Source organism: Thunnus maccoyii, chromosome 18 (genome assembly GCF_910596095.1).
Source record: "Thunnus maccoyii chromosome 18, fThuMac1.1, whole genome shotgun sequence".
Taxonomy (NCBI): Eukaryota; Metazoa; Chordata; class Actinopteri; order Scombriformes; family Scombridae; genus Thunnus; species Thunnus maccoyii.
The window spans coordinates 184,555-207,494 of NC_056550.1; the positions used below are offsets into that span (position 1 = coordinate 184,555).

At 39.3% G+C, this 22,940-nt stretch overlaps 1 protein-coding gene across 1 annotated transcript; it reads right to left on the bottom strand.

Annotated features, from left to right (window-relative positions):
• Positions 1–955: 955 nt before the first annotated feature.
• On the bottom strand, positions 956–22,365 carry LOC121884269 (nitric oxide synthase interacting protein). The gene is made up of 10 exons (XM_042392978.1): positions 22,251–22,365; positions 21,942–22,053; positions 16,287–16,392; positions 14,331–14,412; positions 13,854–13,989; positions 13,045–13,205; positions 10,646–10,762; positions 4,182–4,252; positions 3,970–4,078; positions 956–1,227 (listed from the first exon to the last, which is right to left on the bottom strand). The coding sequence occupies exons 2-10, from the start codon at positions 22,009–22,011 to the stop codon at positions 1,156–1,158; spliced, it is 924 nt and encodes a 307-aa protein (XP_042248912.1). The 5' UTR covers positions 22,012–22,053; positions 22,251–22,365; the 3' UTR covers positions 956–1,155.
• Positions 22,366–22,940: the final 575 nt, after the last annotated feature.

The window sequence follows — 22,940 nt, forward strand, 5'->3', positions numbered from 1 at the left end:
ATCTACTACCAAGTATTGTGTGTGTATCCATAGGTTGACATATCTTATTCCAGTGCTGTAGACCTCCGTCTTTCTCAAAAAACGACTTAAAAACATGTCAATGAGGCACACCGCTGCACTGGGTGACATGTTCCTTCGTCCCTGAGGACAGTGGTTACCATAACTTGTTTAGAAACAGCTCCAAAGAGTAAAAATAGTGATAAGATAGTAAACCTCGGGAAAGAGGTTCTTAGTACGGCAGAAGCACTGCCCATGTGAGGAAGGCATTTACAGCTTTGAGCTTGTTGTGCTACATATCAACTTCCTGACTTTGTACTACATTATACATTTCAAGACTCAGTACAAAGTCAAGAGGTAGTGTTAAAGTAGCACAACAAGCTAACAAAGCTCTGTAATAAGAGACATGCTCCCGTTTACAAGGCACCTCTCTCCTGAGGGTTATCTAATCGCTATTTGGAGTTGTTTCTAAACACATTACAGTAACTACTGTCTTCAGGGATGAAGGAACATGTCCAGTGCAGCGGCGTGGCTTTCTGATGCGTTTTTATTTTTAATAAAAAAAGACGAGACTTTATTTTTGGAGATCTAACCACCTTTAATGTTTTATACTTAATACTTCACACATTTTCCAAACATAGCATTCTATTATGTAGAGCTTTAAAATAAATGCAGTCGTGTTGCAAAATCTGTCAGGTACAGCAGGTTTGCATCCTGACAGAGGGACAGGCTTTGAGATTGCTTTTCATGGACTTTTCTTTCAGTATCCATGCAGTGTCCATCAGGCTCTGCTCTGCTGAGTGAAAGAAATAATTATCTTTTATATAGACACAGTCAGTAAAGGTGTAATCAACCTTTTAAAGACAATGGAGAAACAACAATGCCATGTCATTCAGGAGGGAACTGTATTTCACATGGCTGACAAAACATCCGTTACGGACTGTGGTAAAAAAAAAAAAAAAAAAAAAAAAAAAAGCAATTGCCAGTTACCCACAGCAAGAAGAAAAATATACCAGCAAACAACAAAGAAAGAGCATCAAAATAGGTAAAAGTTTACAACAGGCTGGGTGAAGGAATCTGTTACACTCCATAGAACTATAATAAGTATGAACATGGAATCATTGTGACAACACAGTAATACTCAGATCCTCCATCGTCTCACACTTGCATCACTGGACGAGCCTCTTTGGCACGGAGGTCTACCCCGGAGGCAGCGAAGCCGGTTCCACCCTGTCAGAACACAGCACCACTTTAATACTATGTGACAAGTACAAATACAGTTTGGAGAATTTCATATTTGGGAAACATTAGTAAACTCTGTAATAGCAGGACAGCTTTTTTGTGAACCCAACGGCACATGCAGATAGCAGTCAAGTGCACCCTGCCCAGTGTGTTTTTTTTTTAAATTTCTTAAATTATTTTTTAAGTTTAATATCAGTGAGATTTGACTGTTTTATATGCAAAAACAATGCTGATGAAGCTTTGGTGAAAGTTAAAGAAGATCTCGTCCCTTACATTCTGCCTACATCCCATCATGAGTGAATGTTCTATTTCTCTCTCACTTCCACTTTCCAATGCTGTCAAAACCAAGCCCCCAGAAACAGTGCCAGGCTTTGAAGCCAATTTGACATAGAGGCCAAAACATGTTATTGTAACTTCCGCACCTGTTACGTGATACACACTGCCTAGGGATGTCAACAGTTAACCGTTAATCAGTTAACCACCGAGAATATTTTTGACTGGTTATGCATGTTGGTCATTAGGTTAATTTGCATACACACCCTACTAACAGCTAGACAATAACGTATTCACAACATCAGATCTTTTTTTTTTTAATGGATAAAGTACCGGTGTAAAACCAACTCCTACACAGAGTGTTGCTTTAGGGGTTGTTTGTAGCATTAATGTTGCTAGGCTAGCAAGTGTCTTAAGTCTGTTTATAGTGAGTATGTTACAGTCAGTAAGCCCTAAAAGTGTTTTCATTAGTCCGGTTAGTCTGGACAGCTCTTACAAATGAAAGCTATATCACAACTTTTCTTAAAAATTAACCAGTTAGTTTAATGGATGTTGGTTTAAACTTACAACGTGAAAGAGACGTGTGTAAATCAGTGGATACATTTTTTTGAGTAACACAGCCCCCACGAAATGACTTGTTTCAGTATCAGAATTTGATCCATTCAGTCCAGTAACATTTAGAAATTCTAGAGGAGCTACATGATTGAATTAGTTTAACCACATTCAAGTTAGCAGAGGGCTAAACTGGAAGTTAGCCGGCTCAGCTGGTGGAAGTATCTGGCACACCTGCTCTATGGGCCACACAATCCCAGAAGATCCAGGTAATTTTATAACGGCAAGTCGAATAGGAATGAATGGAGCCTTGCCTCCAATGCTGTATCCAGTTCTATTTATACATCCATGGTCAAGATCCCTTCATTCACAATTCTGACATCATGACCTTTCTGCCTGCGGTCCTCAAGCCAATCGGTCCCCAGATGGCATTCTTAAAATATCGCTGCAATTCTGCCATTTTCTTTCAGACAATACTATTGCGCCACCCACCTCCTCCCCATCACCACCATGACCTCAATGACCTCCATGATATCCAGGAAAACTCATCCAAAGGTTTTCGTCAACCATCTGCTGGCTCTACTCCACCACCCCGAGCATCTAGGATCCTGTCCTATCTACTATCTTCATATGGGCTTGCACTTTATGAAGATTCTTCACATCAATGTCATAGTTATATACTTCCAATTGATGTCTTCTTATTGAGCTAACATTTTGAGAACTCCAAGTCTTCCTCAGGCAAAAAAAGACCAGTGGGTTGAATTGTATGCCAGTGAGGTTTAGTAGATGTGCACACAACTACACAACTAAGTTTATTTTAAATATCTCAGTTTTGTATTGAGTTTAACTGGCACAATATCTGTCACGTTACTCATCACAGCCACACGTCTACCTGTATTGTAAATAAAAATGTGGAGCTCCAGGCAATATTTTGGACAGATCTGTTAAGCTGCATTAGAAACTGTACAGAATAGTGAATCATATACATCAAGTTTGATGTGCACATATGCACAGGGATTTCTCTGGTGATTTTGCAACAGTCTGGTGCTGATCACACAAAATGTAACCAGCGGATCTGGCGTGTGTAATTGTGCCTTGACAATGCTTAGCATCATTTCCATAGACAGTGCAGATGAATATATATCTACTGCCCTCAGATGGCTTTAAAGAGAGTCACCAGGGTAAAGGAAAGGCTCAGTGTAGGATGCTAGTTGTTGTGGATGTAAGAATCACTCATTAATTCAGTCTCGCAGGCATTAATGCCATAACCAGAAAAAACTGTATGTGGAAAGACAAGCAAAACATGAATAAAGGGGTTTATGTGACTTCAGACAGGTTTATATGGGTATGCCTTCACCAAATAAAGTGTGACTACATTTTAAAGAACATTTCCACCTGCTCTGAGCAAGCGAATGGCGTAAGACACACTCATTCTTGGTACCAAGATTGTAGTGCGCTACTGGATTAGCATCACCACACCCTCTACTGTGCCTCACCCAGTAAATACCAGTTTACTGGTGTGAAAACTGCTCTTCGTGCCCTGAACTGACACAAAAGTAGATCCAGAATGTGCTTTCAGACAGTGAGTGGTCACCACTGCGTCTGCAACATTGACATTCTGTGTTTGAGTGGACGGCAGCAGTGGGCGACTCGCCCACCTCCACCAACCTCAGCAGCATTGTTTGCCATTGTGTCTCCAATGGAAACAATGGAGGCAACGGCAACAACTGTTCACTGTCTGAAAGCACCATAACAGTCATGTCTGTCTCCTCACCTGGGAGATTATTAAATCCAATGTAAAATGATATTTGTAAATTATCAAATGATTCAAAGGCACAGAGGAGAAGAATCTCAATTCTCATGGGGACAAGTTTCCCCTCCCTCTACACAGAAGTACATATTTACCCTCTGCAGTGGTATGATGTCTTTGTCGGAAAGTTTGTCTCCAGTAATAGGATCAATCATGTCCTTCTTGATCAATTTCTCCACACATTCCTGTGTCACCACGGTACCCCTGAACACAGGATAGAGTGTATCAGTTATCCCCTCAGAGTGTTAACAGAGATCAACAACTGGATGTAAGACTGGATATGACACACTGGCATTTTGGTACTCACGAGCTTCGGAGAACAGCGCAGGGGACACTGTTGCCAAGGACATCTCTGGTTACTGCACATACATACCTGTCCTAGAGAGAGGAGACAGGATTACACCATACCATCAATATGTACAAGAAATGCATCTGTTTACAACTCAGAAGAAGATGTGAGCTTTGATGATGTCATTACTAGCTGGTGATATTCTGTATCTTTTTTATTGTCAAAAGTCCCATTAAAGGACTAACTTAAGACTTTTTCAAGCACATTCTCTTGTTCCAGCTTCTCAAATGATTTGCTGCGCTGATTTACATCACCATGGTACTGAATATATTGTTGGTAAGACTTGTCTGATTGTTGGTCAGACAAAACAAGACATATTTTCTGACATTTTTTTAGTAAATAAATTTGCAGAATAAATCGGTTAAATTGGTCGACTCAAAAAGTAATCAAGCGATTATTTAATACTGAAAAGAATGACTAGTCATCATCTAACCCTAACCAACAATAAATGTAACCAACTAACAAATATTGTCTGTGCATCCAAAGCCTGGTATATCTTAAATTCTTAAAATGAGCTGAAGAAAATGCATTTGGAAGCCCTATCCACATGAATGCAGAATATTTAATAGGATTTCAATAATTAATCAATTATTATTAATTGCCATTAATAATTAAATTGATTAAAAATATATTAACCAATAATGCAGAAGACAAGGGACTTGCAATGTAACTGTCAGAAAATGTAGTGTAGATGTAGAAGAAGTTACAGGTGTGTTTGCTGACCGCCACTTAGGGCTGCACAAATTGTAAAATGAATGTTGTCCAAAAAAGACAGAAAGTGGCAGCGTGCCTCACTCTGCTCACTGTGGCTGTTGTGTTGATGAACACTGCAGCATTAAGTTGTGAAAATTCCATGGAGTTTGTGTCTGGCGGCTGTCTTGGTTTTCTTGAACAGAAGCAGCGAGCAGCTGGAAGCTGAGTGTCAGACAGCGGAGAGCAACGCTGTAGCTGTGGTACTATTGTTCAGGACAAGTAGAACACTAATCACACATGCTTCCAACAAATCAAAACTTAAGTGTGTAACTGTGTAAATGACACTCCTCTGCTCTGAGTGTAAATGCATTTTAGCAGTGGCAGTAAATGCTGAAAAACTTGTATAGCAAGCCCAGTGGCCCACCGGGCCTGAGTTGACCCTCTGCAAGCCTAAACATTGGAGAATTAAAAAAAGAAAGAGAGAGTTAGAGAGAGAGAGAGATTTGTGTGTCCATCTCTCATGTAACTTCACTGTCACACACAGAGGTGGGAAATTTGTATGTCCGTGTCTCAGACTTTGTGAAAAAAAAAAATCCTGCACAAACTTTAATTACATATACACAAAATATTTCTACAGCTGCAAAAACTTTTTGCACATGTGCAAATTATATCTACATCGAAGGAAATGGTCCTGGCCACATGGATCTTCTGGGGTTCCTAACCGCCCGGATGGCAGCCTTTTCCCCCTGCTGAGGTCGAGAGGAGGATGCTGAGGGGCTTAAGAAGAGCCTCTACTCTCTGGCCACCGGGATCCCAGATGGTATTGCAACATAGGACTGTCATCCAAGGCTATTTATCGTACCACAGAGCATGCCTGTCAAAAACTGTGTCAAGTTCAAAGCAGTGTTTCATCAGCAAAAACACCTGGGCTGTTTCATGGAGTGCTTTTTGGACTACTGTTGGTACTCACTGCTGTATTGCCTGCGTGTCTGTCCGGACAGAGCAATCAACATTGATGGAAAACAGCTGGGACACCGAATGATTGAGCTTGGAACAAATGCTGGCTCATGGCCAGTTGACGCTCCTACAGTGAGTTTTCATCATTACTTACTGGGATATTTTGCAATCTAGTCCTCTGTCCTGCGGCATGGATGAGCCCAGGTACCAGAGCGAATCACCAATTCAGTGGACCGGTCATCTGCCACCCCATTTCGGAGAACAGCAAGTCACTTCTTCATGTTAATCCTGCTCTCTGGAGACGTTCAGCTAAATCTTGGACCAGTGACCCCTGGAGTGCTGCAGAACTTCGATGCTGATTTGTGCCCAAGTGTGTCTGGGACTCCTCTGGTGCCAGTGATGAAAGAGCATCAACTTTCTGAGCCAGGTTTCTCCCTTAACAGACTAAACTTTGTTAACACGAGGCATTATGTCTCAATGAACAACTTTTCGCTACCGGGCTATGGAAACCATGATAGGTCCAGTGTCTCTCTCACAAAACTGGCTGCTGACACCATTGTGTGTCAAAACCCTGCACGTGAGGAGGCTGAGGTTATTCAAAACCTTCCAAACTGTCAATCATGAAAAGTCATAGGGGAGCCAAAGCTGAAACTAAGGGTGCTATTCAGTGGAACATGGTTGAAACAAACAACTCCTGCGAGTGTGTTCACAGTGCCCAGATACCAATGTTTCAGAAGAGACAGACCTGATGGAAGAGGAGGAGGGGTGCTTTTTTATGTGAGAGACAACATTTAATGTGAACATGTTGTTTACAATGCGGGTAACATGTTAGAATATGTTGGGATAAAAATAATGTTATCCAACAAATGTCCTTTAACATCATAGGTGTCTATAGGCCCCCTTCTGCAGATGACACTTTCTATGATCAACTCTCAGAAGTCTTGAAAGAGTGCTATCTCAACAAAGAATTATTACTTATGGGTGATTTTAATGTGAACTGGAGGGATAAATCTAAGAGGAAAAAACTAAAAATGATCACAAAGAAATTCCAACTAGAACAACTAGTAAAAGGCCCAACTAGGATTGCAAACTATTCCAGTACACAAAATTGATCTGATATTTAATAACAGACCAGGAAGAATAACTAAAGGTTATGATTTAATCACTGGCTTAACAGATCATAACCTAACCCTATGTGTGAGAAAATGGACTAAAAGTAGTTAAGACCACGGCAACCATACCCAGAGCTAAGCAAGAAGAATTTATCAATGAAATTAACAGCTTGAACTGGGATGATGTACTGTCCTTTAATGCTGGACTATGGCTATGATACTTTAACTCACAGAATCAACTCTGTGATGGAAGGATTTAATTGTGAGGATACAGACAAAATCTAAAAATAAAAACAATTTACCGTGGTTTAATGAAAATTTGTGGACACTAATGAAATCTAGAGATGTTGCACTAAGGAAGGCAATTAAAACTAGAAGAGACACTGACATGCTGATTTATAAAGGTTTAAGGAACAAAAGAGCTAAGAGAAGCTAAATCTTGTTTTTATCTGAATATTTTGAATGAGGCAAAAGGCAACAGTAAGTTGATCTGGAATAACATTCATAATCTCACAAGGCGGGAGCCAAATTTTTTAGGAGATTTTAAACTCAAAGTACAGGGAAAGTTAATTGAAAATCATCTTACTGTTGCTTCCGTCTTTAATCATTTTTTTCTTGAGTCTGTGTATGAGTTAGGAAAAAAAATTACGAAAAGCAAACGGGACATTGTTCCTTTACATGCTACAGGCCAGGTTTTCGAGCTGGACTAATGAGTTACAAGTAAACAAAATCATCAGCTCCTTAAAAAGCTCCAAAAGTAGAGATGCTTTCCAATTTGACACTATGTTTGTCAAATCACACAAAGATATTTTAACTCCCCCTATTGCTCATTTAATTAACTTGTCTTTTAAACACAGCTCCTTTCCTGATGACTGGAAATATGCCATTGTCATGCCTATTTTTAAATCTGGAGACCACCTTGAAGCCATTAACTACAGACCAATAAGTATACTGCCAGTACTCTCAAAGGTCACTGAGAAAGTTGTCATTAAATAACTGACAGCATTTCTTAATACAAGCAATTTTGGTCTACATTGTATGCAATTTGGCTTTAGAACAAATCATTCCACCAAAACTGCTACCTTGCACTTCATGGAGCAAATTAAATCAAGACTTGACAAAGGAGGAGTAGTTGGTGCTGTATTTTTAGATCTGCGTAAAGCATTCAACACAGTCAATCATGATGTTTTAATATCGAAACTCTAAATTTATCTTCTCATCTAGAGCACTGGCATGGATGTCTTCATATTTATCTAATAGGATACAATGTGTTAAAGTTGGTGACACACTGTCCAGTAACATGAAGTGCACAGTGGGTGTTCCACAAGGGTCAGTGTTAGGTCCCCTATTTTTAGCCTATATATTAATGATCTCCCTCAACAGTGTCATGATGCAGAACTACAAATGTATGCAGATGACACCGTTGTGTACACACATGTCAAAACAGCCGAGTTAGCTGCTGCTAAGCTAACATTTGCATCGGAAAGGATCACACATTGGCTTGATCAATCACGTCTGAGTCTAAATGTAAACAAGACAAAAGGTATGTTTTTCTCTAAAACTATGGTACAACCTCCTACCGCTGATATTTTTATCAAAGGTGAAAAAAAAATTGACATAGTTACTGATTGACACTGGATCCAAATTTGAACTTTAAGAAACAGTTAAAACCATAAAGTACAACTTAGCAAATTTTTGACATATTAGAAACTGTCTCTCTTTGGACGCAGCCAAGATATTTATGCATGCTATGATTCTTTCCCATATGTCATATCACATGTTGGGGGCAGGCTGAAGAAACAGCCATAAAACCTCTCGAGTCCTTATACAAACAAACTCAAAAAACTCTGGACAAAAAGCCAATGCATTTCCATCACTGTGGGGTACTGGAGAAACACAATTTACTGAGCTTTGAGAATTTCAGATTATTCTCAAATTTGTGCCTAGTTTATAAAATTTTAAATGGTTTGGACACTCCTCTACTATGTGACTTTGAGTATACTCGCTCAGTAAGTTCTATTAGATCCTCCAGAATATACAAGATTGTACCATACCATTTCGTCGCACTGCATTTGGGCAGTCAGCTCTCTCTGTGAAAGCCACAACTCAGTGGAATGCCCTATCTGATGATATGAAGAACTGCAATTCAATCAATACATTTAAGGCCAAATTAAACAATCTACAAAAGACCGATCACCTCTGTGACCACTGAGTCTAAACTTCATCTATGGTCTTCTCATTAGCACAGGTAGTCTTGCTTTTAATTTGACAAGTTTACATTATTAATTTCTAATTGACATTGTGGGTGTATGTGATGTGTTGCTGTGTGTGGCTTTGTATTTTGTATGGTGTGTTCTGTGTGTTTTTTCTTTGTACTGTTTGTTGTTGTGCTGTTGTATGTTTTGATTGTGGGGGACTGCAGATGTAAATTAGCTTTGAGCTAACTCCGGTGCAGTGCATCTTTTATTTTAAAAACTGTACACTGTCCCAATAAATAGATACAATACAATATCTGCACAAAATATTTCTACAGCTGCAAAACTTTCACACATTCACAAACCATTTCACAAGCTCAAAATATTTATGACCATTATTTGATTCCATATATACACGGTAACACGTTTTGCTCAGCATCCCCTGCACCTGCTAGGCCTAAGACTTTTAGGTGGGCACCCTGGTATGTGTATTATTTTATATAAAACCAGTCAGACTGAAGTCCGCTGTGGGAAGACTGAGGTAAACTGCTGTATATTTATTCGACAATGTTACAGGTTATTTACTGTTGAAGGATGCAGCACTTTTGATTAAGGAAAAATATGTCATGTATTTTAATTGTTAAATGTTTAGTCTCATCTAATTGATGTCCTCTAATGAGTTAGTTGTGCAACTGTTGCCGTTTAATACTTTGGATTTTGTCTGAACAATTATTGAATAGACAGCGACAGATGGGAGCTATGCAATGTTAAATGAAGTCATTATTTTGTGTTATTAATTTGTAATTCAAGTAACTTGGTGTTTACTTAATCTGTTCTTTAAATTCATAATGTACTCTGATTTTGTGTCAAACATAGCAGACAGGTCGGTGGGTAAAATTGTTTTATTATAGAAAAACATTTGCTGTATTTTAGAAATTGTTAACAATTAATCAACTATTGATTGTTGACGTGGCTGACTATTGAAAAAGGAAATTACTTAAAATTTGCATCCCCATTTGAGAACTATTACATTTCACTCACTTATGTTTTACTGTTCGTGTTTAAAATTGAATTGCCAAAAACTGTCAAATCTTTCCTTGTCTTTTTGGTGGCTTCTGTATTACAGCATCATCTGATAAGGTGAGATATGGTGAGTTTTGAGAGATGTGGTCAAACACTGCATTTGGTTTGAGCGCAAGTATAAAACACATTGAAATTCACAAATTCTACCTGCAAGGCAAACAGTAAGCCCTGCGTACTGCACTGATACACTAAATCAAGTCTGTATTTTATGTTCATGTGTGACAAGAGAAACTGAAAGATAAGAAAATAACAGCACCTGTGTTGTGTGATTGACTGCTCTGACAAACAAAAAAAAATATTCTCACAGAGAAAGCTGAGCTTGTGTGCATGAGATAAGATTTCAGCTGACCATTTGGACCACAAAATGCTGACGTAAACTGACCTGGCGGGTGAGTAGGGCCACTCTGTCCAGGCTCGGATCCAGCGGGGTGAAGCATACTGTGATAAGCTCATTCATCTTAATGGGACGTCCTGACATGGGACATAACACAGCCTTACTCTGTCAGACATTGGGAAAGGAGAGAAAAGGAGAGTGATTTAAAAAGTGATGTCTGCACATAACTGAGTATGGCAGTGGAAAGCTACGATTGCTCAGTGACAGCCAAAGACAGGATTTGATCTTTGGATCCAGGGTCAGCTTGCCTTCTGCTTTTAAAATAGTGTCAACATTAAGCTGACAGATATACAAAGCAAACAGACAAAGAATATCGTGACATCAACATTTAAAGCAAACAGGTGAACATGGCAACAACTCCCACTACACACAGAGGTTGAAACAGAGAGACAAGACTAAACTCCTAAAGCCCTACTAAAGGCTTCGAGGATCGTCATGACCAGCTGGATCTATCCTCAATGTGTGGCACAGCAGAACAACCTCTCCTCAGCTACTGCTAAAAATTGGAAATAAAATGAAAGTGATGTTGAGATGGAAGAGATCTCATGAGTGTGATCATTAGTGGTTTCCTTGAGCACTTATTAGCTTTTTGGTCACCCCTTACTTACTTGTTTGTATAAACATTTAGAAGCAGGTCCAGCTTTCTGCTGCTAACACAGACTCTGGGGATGCAATCTATTTAGCAATAACAGAAATATCCTGGTTTGAATCAAAGTTTCCGACAGAAGGACACACAAACTTTCTGAGAGATGACATCACCATAGGGGTGCGCAAAAAAAAATCGATTCACACAAGAATTGCGATTCTATCTCTGCCAATTCATTTCAATTCAGAATCGATTCAGAAATTCCAAGAATCGATTCACATTTTTCAGCCTTGCCACGACGCTGTTTTCCATTTTTTCCTGACATGAATTAGCTCGCTAAATCCCATAGATGGCGCAATGACGCCGCCCCGGACCCAAATCCGGGGGCAAGAAGGAAGTGAAGTGTGTCATGGAGAGGCCGCGAGCAATGGAGTACCTGACAGTGATCATTTGGACATATTTGGGATTTTCTTATCTCGAAGGGAAGGAGGAGCTTGACAAGACTAATGCCATTATCAGGCGCTGCAACGCACTTCCACAGGTTTGTGCCACTGTGGGCTTATTTATTTGTAACCGCTGTGAAACAATCAGAAAATAACGTTTTATTGATCTGATTCACCAGCTTCCTCACTAACGTTAGCAGCGCTCCCTCTCTTCATTCACTCTCTAGCTCGCTCGACCACAGCTTCTCTCTCTCTCTCGTCTTTTTGAAATGAGCAAAGCCTAATTTTACTTTTAACATTATCAAACAAAGAGAAATGTCCTCCCCTCTTCCTAGTAATGTTTTTGTCATATGGCAGGGTTGTACAGTGTTACAGGTTGCGTTTCTCCAAAAGATGATTCTGGTTCAACTTTCTCACTGCGGCCCCTGCAGCCCTCCACCCCCACAGCTTAACGCACAACACACAGCAGGTCTGCTGCCAGCTGGTTATCTGAGGACAGGAATGAGAAATTAATTTTCTGTCAATGAAAAACGAAGTCTCCTTGAAGCTTATGACAAACTGTCAAAAATGAGCCAACAAGATGCAGCAGCGAAACAAGCGTTTAAACAACCTCTGTATTTTGAAACAGTCAATAAAATTGAGCAAATAGCGAAGCTGCCCGTTTCATTAGTTTATATTCATGTAGTAAATATACAAATATCAATTAGATGGTAATCTACATGAGAAATTAAGAAAAAGAAACAAAATTGGTTAGCCTATAATGATCACTCACTAATAGTGATCAATTTTCTTGTTTGCACTTTGCCGCTAAATGTAGCAGGCAGCTATTGTTTGATTTTGTTAATTGAAGGAGTAATTTAAGTTATTTGAGGTTTTACACTTAGCAGTTTATCTTTGCAATCATTTTTATTTTTGTATTAAGTATTCATTTTACCCTTTGTCTCAGGGCTGCTTTGGTTTCCTATTGACTTAAGTGGACTAAAGGAACACAAGTCTTACTCAGGTTGACATTGAGTAGCAAATGTTTACATTTGATTCAGCGTGATCTTTATTATTTGAGACCTATAAAAGTGTCTACTGCAGGCAAATGGAAAGAGTAACTCAAAACATCAATCTAGTATCAAATCTATAAATGTATTGAATTGAGAACTGATTTTGAATCGCAAATTGAATCAATTTTAAATCGCAAATCGTTTTGAATCGCGAATCGACTGTGAATCGAATCGTGCACCCCTACATCACCAGCAGTATTTCTTCAATGAGTTCAATGAGTTCAATCCCCTTTTATAAACATCGAAGCATACAACAATATGTGTCAAACAGCTGCCCAACCTGACACGGCAGGAGAAGCCACTCACTGGTTTTTTGAGCAGGGTGGGCTTGGCCTCTGGTGTCAGAGAGGGAATCCAGAAACTGGGCAGGCTCTGGCTGGAAGGGGCAGCAGAACTTGCTCCAGCAGCACTGGAGGATTCTGCTGAGCTGCTATCTGTTGTGCCCTTTTCACTTCCTCTGTTCTGCCCTGAAGAGAAAAAAAGTTGTTCTTTACTATTTCTACTGTCCTCATCATTGCAAATGAATTTAATGTCATAAACCAGAAGCATAAGAAATTTAAAGGAATGAATGAATTGAGACTAGATGAAGACATGGTTGTGTTCCCCATTACAACTGAGCATTAGGGGCTTTGCTCAGGGGCACTTCAGCAGTGGCAAAACCATCAACCCATTTAATTTCATCTGAGTGATAAACAGACTCTCTCCACTACATGGTGCTGCCATTTTGGCCAGATCTCTCTTGTAAAACAGATAGTGTACCCTAAAGACTTCTTGGTTAAATAAATATTTTAATAAATTTTAATTTACTCCTAAAACAGAACTTTTTGAAAAGGTTTCCAGAGTAGACAAATCTGAAATTACCAGCAGTATGTTTTAATGTAGCAGAGACAAATGGAGCTTTTGAAAAGCAAGTGATTTGATCACCGTTAGCAGTTGCTGTTATCAGGTAGCATTTATAACCTGCGATCAAATTTTATACCTCTTGTTAGACATTGTTGTTGACGTCATGTAAACTGCTTATTCAAAATTAGCCAGCTTAGTGTGGACACTGTTTTCAGTATATTTCAGCATGCCCTCTGTCTCAGTGAACTGAGAGTAATGCCACAGACACATACCAGATGTGAATGGGTTGATGGGTTTGGAGACAATGCTGTTCTCCCTGGTTTTAAACTTCTCCACCCGCTCTCTTTCCTCTGACTTGGACTCAAGCTGGCTGTTGCTCTTCTGTGCTTGCTTCTGCTTCTCATACGCCTAAAGAATTAGAGGAGGAAAACACAGCTGGATACTCTGAACTTAAAATAAGAATAGAAAATTTCCTTTCATTTTTTACATTTAACAGAAAGAACTACCAAATATTAAAGAGAATTTATCTGAATCAAAGAACATGAAGATTTTTTGTGATACAAAAACAGATCATATTTTTTATGTTCTATCAAAGCACACACATTAACATGTGTTTCAGGAACATGAACATAGCCATAACCATTAACACATCATTAATAGAAGATTCACTGGTGGAAGTCAGCTGATGAATGTCAGTAAACTGATAAACCAATAAGAAAAAAAAACAGAACCAGAGGAGCAGGGCTTACCTTCATTTTTTTAGCAACTTCTGTCTTCTGGTGCAGAATGTATTCAAGAATGGCCTGTCTTTCATACAAGTATCCATCTGGACTGAGGACAGCAAAAGAAACAAGAAAACATAATGCTTATATATAATAATACTAATACTAATACTAATAATAATACTACTACTACTAATAATAATAATAATAATAATAATAATAAACAATAATAATAACAACAATAATCTTTATTTGTACAGCACTTTTCTTAAAACAATGTTTACAAAGTGCTTTACATACCAATAAACCACAATTAAAATGATCACAATTGAAAAAATAATAGAGCTGAATAATAGAACAAAGAGAAAATAAAAATTAAAGATGCAAGCAGCGATGAAAATTGCAAATTGACTTCTTGTTGGTTTTGGGGTATGGTTCCAAGGGGCTTTTTTGTGTATCTGGCCATGATACATGTGCCTACCAAATTTCATTAATCTATGTAAATTTTGGAGGACGGGCTTGAAATTTGAAATTTTCTAGGAGGCACTATTGAAGCATTTTGCCACAGCCATGCCCAAGACCCATAAAATATAAAAATTTTCTGACACGTGCAAAGTTTTGTAAGGTTTAAAGCACATTTAGCCCCTAAAAAATGCATTTCTTTTGGAGGAAAAATAATAATAGTTTGGTGCTCAGGCCCTAATAATAATTGTGTCATACTACTCAAATTGATTTTAAGTGAGCACAGGGACAACACATATCCTGCACCTGATATGGAGGCACTGACTGCTTTTCTAATTTTCTGAATTTTGTCAGTGAAGAAGGATAAGACAAAATCTATAATAAAACAAGTGAAATAAAAGTGACAGAGAGTGACAGAAAAACAGATTTACTATTAAAAACTTTCCTGTAAAAAGAAGTTTTGAGAAGTGATTTAAAAGAAGGCACTAAGTTCCTCATTTAGGGAGTTCCACAGCTGTAGGGCTCTAATGGGAAATGCCAGGTTACCTTTTGTAACAAAGGTGGGCTGTGGGAAAAGTTGGGAGGGTCCTACCTGAGGAGTGCAGGCAGTGGCTTGGCTCATAGGTCGCGGGGAAATCTATAATATAGGTAGGAGCAAGGCCATGTAGGGTTTTAAAAGTTTAAAATCAATTCTATACCTAACAGCCAGCGAGTGCAGTGTTGCAAGGATGGGAGTGATATGGTCTTGTCTCTTAGAATCTGTTAAAAGTCTGGCAGCTGAGTTTTGAACAAGCTGGAGACGGGAGATGGCCTTTTGGCTGAGCCCCAAATACAGAGAATTACAATAATCCAGTTGTGACAAGATGAATGCATGGATGACTTTTTCAATGTCTGCTTGGAGATAAAAAAAAAAAATTTACCTTTTGCATTGTTCCCAATTTGGAGAAAGCATGATTGTACTGCCTTAGTGATTTGTATGTCACAACAAAGCTGAGTCAAAGATCACATCCAAACTGAGGGCAGAATGCTTTATGTTGGAGGACAGGTTCCCAAGATTCTTTTTCAAGTAATCGGTCAGGTTAGGGGGACCGAATAAAAGGACTTGATTTGGTCTCATTGAGCTGGAATAAGTTTTGGTACATCTAGTATTTGATATCAGAGAGACAAGTCATAAGATGAGAAAATTTGTCTGTGTCACTACTAGTAAGCAAAACATACAGTAAGTAATCAATAAAATCTTGAAATCTATTCTAAATCTAACTGGTAACCAGTTCAGATGTGCTAAGATTGGGGTAATATGGTCTCTACGTTTGGTGCCAGTTAAAATCCTAGCTGCGGTATCTTGAACAAGCTGGAGACGTGAGAGTGATTGTTGACTGAGGCAGGCATACAAAGAGTTGCAATAGTCAAGGCGAGATGAAATAAAAGCATGAATTACCTTCTCTAAATCAGCATGAGGTAAAATTGACCTATGTGGTAACGTGTTGCATGTGTGTGTGTGTGTGTGTTGGGGAAACATACGTCAGCACAGGATCCTGGCAGGGCTGCAGGGACAGGCAGCAGCAGTCAAAGTCTTTGATTGCATCTTTACCCAGTCGAATACTCTGTGTCCCGTAGCCAGATGCCGCTGAGTAGGAAAGCAACACAGGACATGCTTACATGGTTTACTGGAAGATTATACTGTCTGTATACTACTGTCCAAAATTTGGTCTAAATATGACATTTATTTATATATGAGGTCAAAGACTCTGCCTGCAATATAATTACAATGGAAGTTCCATCTGCAATAAAACATGTTATATTAGTGGAATCTGAGATGTTAAATACATTTGGGAATATGATTGGCCTCAAACCACGTGACAATATACCCAGCCCATCTACAGTATGTTTATATACCCCATTGGCTGACAAATGTGTGTATATACAGTACTGTACAACAGTTTTAGGCACTAAAAGTAAACGGAGGATATTTGGTGTCAGCATGCTTTGCCTTTAAAACAGCACCAGTTTTCCTCGGTACACCTGCCCGCAGTTTTTCCAGGTACTTGGCAGGTCGGTTGTTCCTGCATCTTGGAGAAGTTGCCACAGTGTTTCCATGGATTTAAGCGTCTCAGCTGCTTCCATCTCTTCATGTAATCCCAGGCTGACTCCATGATATTGAGACCAGGGCTCTGTGAGGGCCATACCATCCATTGCAGGGCTCCTTGTTCTTGTCGCTGAAGACAGTTCTTTATGACACTGTATGTTTAGGCTTGTTGTCATGCTGCAGAATAAATTTGGGACCAATCAGATGCCTCCCTGATGGTTCTGCATAATGGATATAAACATCTTAAGTGCCTAAAACGTTTGCACAGTACTGTATATGATATTTTTTTAAATTTTTATTTTTTAGCCGTTGTAAATTAGTTTATGTTTCACACCCATCTTATAATAAAGTTGTTCTTTACTCTACAAATGTTGCTGGAGTTTTGACCTCTTCATATTATACACATTTCTTATCTCTTTTCAATCATTTAGTTAACTGTGTAAATTGAATCTAAAATAAAAACTATAAATGTAAAAAGGATGACAAACTGATATTAGTGGGGTCATTGGGACAACTATCACACTGAAACTGTGATTTGTGTTTCTGTACAGAAAAACTCTGAACCATTTTGTTTCTGATGATTTTGATAAAACAAGTCAAGCATCAAAGCAGGAACAGGACGTCCTCACTTTCTGCTTGTGTTCAATGAACAGCGATGACAAGACTTCTGACCCAAATCATCATCTCCACAAATGTAAACCGACTAAAAAAACTTTAATAAGGCAAAAAAATATACACTCAGCAGCAACTTTATTAAGTACACTTGCTCAACTGTTCGTTAATGCAAATATCTAGTCAGCCAATCATGTGTCAGCAACTCGATGCATTTGATAGACCGACACCCATTAACTGGTAACTAACCGGTTAATTGTAAAGAAAAATTGTGATGAACCTTTTGTTTGTGAGAACTGTGCAGCAGTCATTGGTCAGAGCTAGCCAGTCCGCCCTGGTTAGCCTGACTTTTAGTTCATCCTTCCTCACCTCAAAGTGTTTTCAATGCATTTAGTCACAGTAGCTATCAATGGCATAATGTATTCGTGCTTGAGGTACCGAACTAACTCTTTCCATCCCTCACCCGCTTCCATTCTGATTGACAGCATATCAGTCATAATCATTCCGCACACCAACTGGGTGATGGCCTAATAACAAAGTAACACCTATGTTGTTATTACAGATAGCCTGTCTTGCTAATCCTACGGTCTACCAGTCCGTCAGCTGTGTGACATTACATCCGTGCTTGCAGTCTTTTAGAGCACGCAAACACAGTAAACATAGCTGTCACCTGCCCAGCACGGTGCTGTCAAAAGCGGAGACACAGCAGCTACACCTTATTTTTATACAGTCTATGGGCTACACACAGCACGGTACGCTAATGTTGCTAGCCATGCTAACTAGGTGCTAGCCACCGTGCAAGTTGGTAAAATGTATCCCTCTCATCTCTTTATATCTGCGGGTCGGTGCTTCTGTCAGCGTCGAACCATCCATGTGAGACGCTTCAGTCAGTAAATGTGTGTTTTTAAAACTTATTTCAAAGCTGCGCTCACTCTCAGTCCCACAAAGTACCGAAATTTGGCATCGATTGATCTAACGTGAATAACGTGAAGTAATGAGTTCAGTACCCAACACTAGTATGCAAATCAACCTATGGACCAACATGCGTAACTGGTCAAAAATATTCTCAGCAGTTAACCAATTAACAGTAAGAGTTGACATCCCTAGTCAAGAGGATCTGCTGAAGTTCAAACTATGGATCAGAATGGGGAAGAAAAATAATTTACGTGCTTAAAAACATGACATGGTTGTTGGTGCCAGACGGGCTGGTCTGAGTATTTCAGAAACTGCTGATCTACTGGGATTTTCACGCACAGACATCTCTAGGGTTTAAAGAGAATGGTCTGGAAAGAGAAAATATCTGGTGAGCGGCAGTTCTCTGTGCGAAAATGCCTTGTTGATGGCAGAGGTCGAATGGCTAGTTTGTGCTGATAGAGAGGCAACAGTAACTCAAATAACCACTCATTACAACCGAGGTATGCAGAAGAGCATCTCTAAATGCACAACACAAGGAACCTTGAAGCAGATGGGCTACAGCTGCAGAAGACCACACTGGGTGTCACTCCTGTCAGCTAAGAACAGGAACCTGAAACTACAATTTGCATGGGCTCCCCAAAACTGGACAACAGAAGATTGAAAAAATGTTGCTTGGTCTGATGAGTCTTGATTTCTGCTGCAACATTTAGATGGTAGGGTCAGAATTAGGTGTAAACAACATGAAAGAAACATTGCCTGGGGCCTGTTTCAGAAAGCAGGTTCAGCAAACTCTGAGTCTAACCCTAAACTCTGGGTTGATGAACCTCAAGATGGGAAACTCAGACTTTTCGGTTTCAGAACAGCTGATCAGAGTCAGTTCAATCAACTCTGAGTATGTTCACTTTGAGTTAAGCTCATGTGTGATGAATAAAAAAAGCCATCATCAATGGAGCCCCGATACAACGCTATGGCAACAGGTAAATAAAAGGCAGAGCCTCCATTTTAATCCAAAGGATGTAGAGATATGAATGTATATGTGTGCGGACGTTGCACATCTTTTATCTTTAAAAAAGAGCCTATGTCAAAGCGGGAAAAGTGTCAATAAGTTAACACAAAGTTTTATTCAGTGTTGTCCATTAATTCACCATTCAGCAGACTTACATTTCCTTAATGATGATAAAGTGGAATCTGACTGTGTATCAGTACATTACATTTTAAATATATTTGTTCAGCTTTAACCTGACGGATACCACACAGGAAGCAGAAACTGAAGATGAAAAATATAGTTGAAGATTTAAAACATATATAGATCAAAGACATAGAGACTGTAAGTTCTCAGTCTGACCCAGTAATAATTTGTTGGTGATTTGTACTTGTAAAGGCATCGAGGTTAAAATACAGAATATTTTAAATTTCAGACATCTATTTGTATCTCAGCTCAACAACATTTGGTGACTTTATTTCCGCTACTTCAACAAACATAATAAATTTAAACATTGGGTCTGAAATGCTGTTAAAACACATTAAGATTATGCTCCCTATTTAAAAATCTCACTTTCAAACTACATTCTGCAGCCGCACCACAATCCTGCTCACTAAGCATTAACATATAATCTCCAATATTATAGGAATAATGTTCCATCAGTGCGACCAATCACATCATGAATGATAGAGATAATTATTCATCGATCCCACATGTTTAAAGCTTCATACCGATATTTTAAATTGAAACTAACACATTATGTGCAATGAAGATTTCAGCACAGGAGTTGCTCTAACAAACTGACAGCTGTCTTGTGTGCACAGAGTCTCAGAGTTATAACAGGAAGACATGAAGAGGTTTTATTCTGAGCTGAGGGTGAATTCACACTGTGTAATATCTGAATGTGAGAGAAAAAAATGCTGTTAAAAGAAATGACTGATGAACATAAAAGCGGTAACTTTAGAAAGTCCTGAGTAACTAAACTAATATCCAACCAGGATTTAGATTCTGACAGATAGTAAACCTCCACTAATGAATGCACTTTGATACGGACTGAATGAATGAGGAAATGAAACAGCGTGCCTGATTCTGTGAGAGGGAGGGGACAGAGAGAAACTCAGGATTTGTTGAAGAAAACCTGTCAGCGAGCAGGTTAGCTTCAGAGAGTCAGTTACTGCGGTAACTGATCCCAAGTTTAATTTAAGTCTTTTTCTGAAACTGAAAACCCAGAGTTTCCCTCATCTCAGGGTGAACGAACTCAGAGTTTTCACTAAACCCTCTTTCTGAAACAGGCCCCTAGTCTGATGAGTCTTGATTTCTGGTATGACATTCATATAGTAGGGTCAGAATTTGGCGTAAACAACATGAGAGAAACATTGCCTTATCTGATGAGTCTCGATTTCTGCTGCGACATGGGTCAGAATTTGGGGTCAACAACATGAAAGCACGGATCCATCCTGCCTGGTATCAACAATTCAGACTGGTGGTGGTAGTGTAATGGTGTGGGGGATATTTTCTTGGCACGCTTTGGGCCCTTTAGTTCCAACTGAGCATTGTTTGCACGCCACAGCCTACCTGAGTACTGTTGGAGACCCATCTTCTAATGGCTACTTCCAGCAGGATAACGCACCATGCCACAAAGCTCAAATCATATCAAACTGGTTTCTTGAACATGACAATGAGTTTACTGTACTTGAATGGCCTCCACAGTCACCAGATCTCTATCCAACAGGGCAACTTTGGGATGTGGTGGAAGGGGAGATTTGTGACATTCATGTGGAGCCGACAAATCTGCAGCAGCTGCATGATGCTATTATGTCAATATGGACCAAAATCTCTGTTTCTAACACCTTATTGAATCTATGCCATGAAGAATTAAGGCAGTTCTGGGGGCAAAAGGGGGGTCTGTCCACCCCAGTACTGGCAAGGTGTACCTAATAAAGTGGCTGGTGAGTGTATATATTTGTGTAATTTTTGCACATATTTATAGTAGTTAAGAAAACTATGGGAAGTATTTAATCACTTAATAGCATAACCCTTTCAAAGAAATGTCCTGAGAATGAACAGTTACAACAGAAACTTTTAGGAAATTGTTGAAAAAATGTAGAAAAACTAAATATGAAATACAACTCAACCAACTTAACCCTTTTCCCTATTTTTCTTATAATTTGTACCAAACTGCACCCTTTCTAAAAAGGTAACCGTTAAATACCTGCAAATTACTCTGATAATTTCCAGGAAATTAGGGACCTGTAAAACAAACGTTACCAAGACAAGTAGTACCACATTAGTCACTTTGTCTTACGTATCTAAATAAAAGGTGAGAAAAAATACCCATGAACATGGTGAACTGTCATGATATCTTAGTGGAATTAGATATTTGTGTGTGTGTCTTTACAGTGGTACTGGTGGTCTCTGGTTGGCCACACCTGACCTCTAACGTCATTAATTCGAGAGAACCACTTCAGTAATTCGTCTGCACACTTATGACACTGGTCTCACCACCGCCAGGTGTTTAACTAACGTGTCAAGTTTCAAGCTACCTTGTGAAGAACAGCGGCTAGTTTAAGATGGTTCTCACCTGTATCTTTCTTTTTCTCATGGTATGTGTAGACTGCTCCGGCCGTGCAGTTCTTGCCATGGCGAGTCATTGTACTTCACACAGCTTTAATGAGTTAATCCAGCTAGAAAGGCTGGAAGGAAAAATAATGGCGTTAATGCAGCTGTTAGCTGTAATCATCGATGCTAACACAGAAGCTACTAAACATAAACATACATGCGCAGATCTAACGTGTTCATTAAAGGTTGCATTTGAAAGAGAGAGGAACGAATGGTGGCGGAAGATAATGGAGGCATTGCCAGAGGTGCGTGAAAGGTTCTACTGTTTTACCTTCTAGTCTTAGAATATATCCATGGGTCATACCCGGGAAAATGCGTTTAACAAGTACCAAATCAGAAACACTTCTTCTTCGTCGTCGGCATGCTTTGTCTGCTTCCGCTTCCGGGTCTTCGTTCCTCTTCTTCTTCTAGGTTTTTAGCGAAGGTTGGCAACCAGCGTATTAGGTGCATTACCGCCACCTTCTGCTTCGATGTGGACCACAGATGAAATTCTACCCATTAATCCCGTTGGTCTGATCAACTCAAAGAAAATCTACTGCTCGACCCACTTGGCAGGTTCATATATGATTTTGGTCAAAGTCCGAGTCATGTCTCAAGTCTTAGAGATGTGACTTGCAAGCTTAAAACAAAAAGTCATTTGTTGTCTTTCTTGGTCTGATTACAATCACAACACAATCCTCAACCTGGCAGTGCTCACATGAACCAGTGGGACGGTTTACTGTCATCTATCTATGCTATTTAAGGTGGAATGACCATGTCTCATTCTGTTGCAAATGACCTCTTTGTTCCTCGGTCTACCTATTTTTCTAACCATTGAATTGACTTTGTTATTTAAGGTATAAACTGTCCCCTTAGTTCAGTGTTCCACTGCGTTGCCACTCCTCTACTGCTTTACTCTCAACTATTGCCTTGATGTCTAATTTCTCATACATACACACACACACACACACACACACACACA

Excerpts from the sequence above, each read along its gene's own strand:
- LOC121884269 (XM_042392978.1), bottom strand. The coding sequence starts at position 22,011 with ATGACTCGCCATGGCAAGAACTGCACGGCCGGAGCAGTCTACACATAC. Across the intron at positions 16,393-21,941 it reads TGAGAAAAAGAAAGATACAG|CGGCATCTGGCTACGGGACA; the intron begins GTGAGAACCATC and ends TTTCCTACTCAG. Across the intron at positions 1,228-3,969 it reads ACATCATACCACTGCAGAGG|GGTGGAACCGGCTTCGCTGC; the intron begins GTAAATATGTAC and ends GTGTTCTGACAG.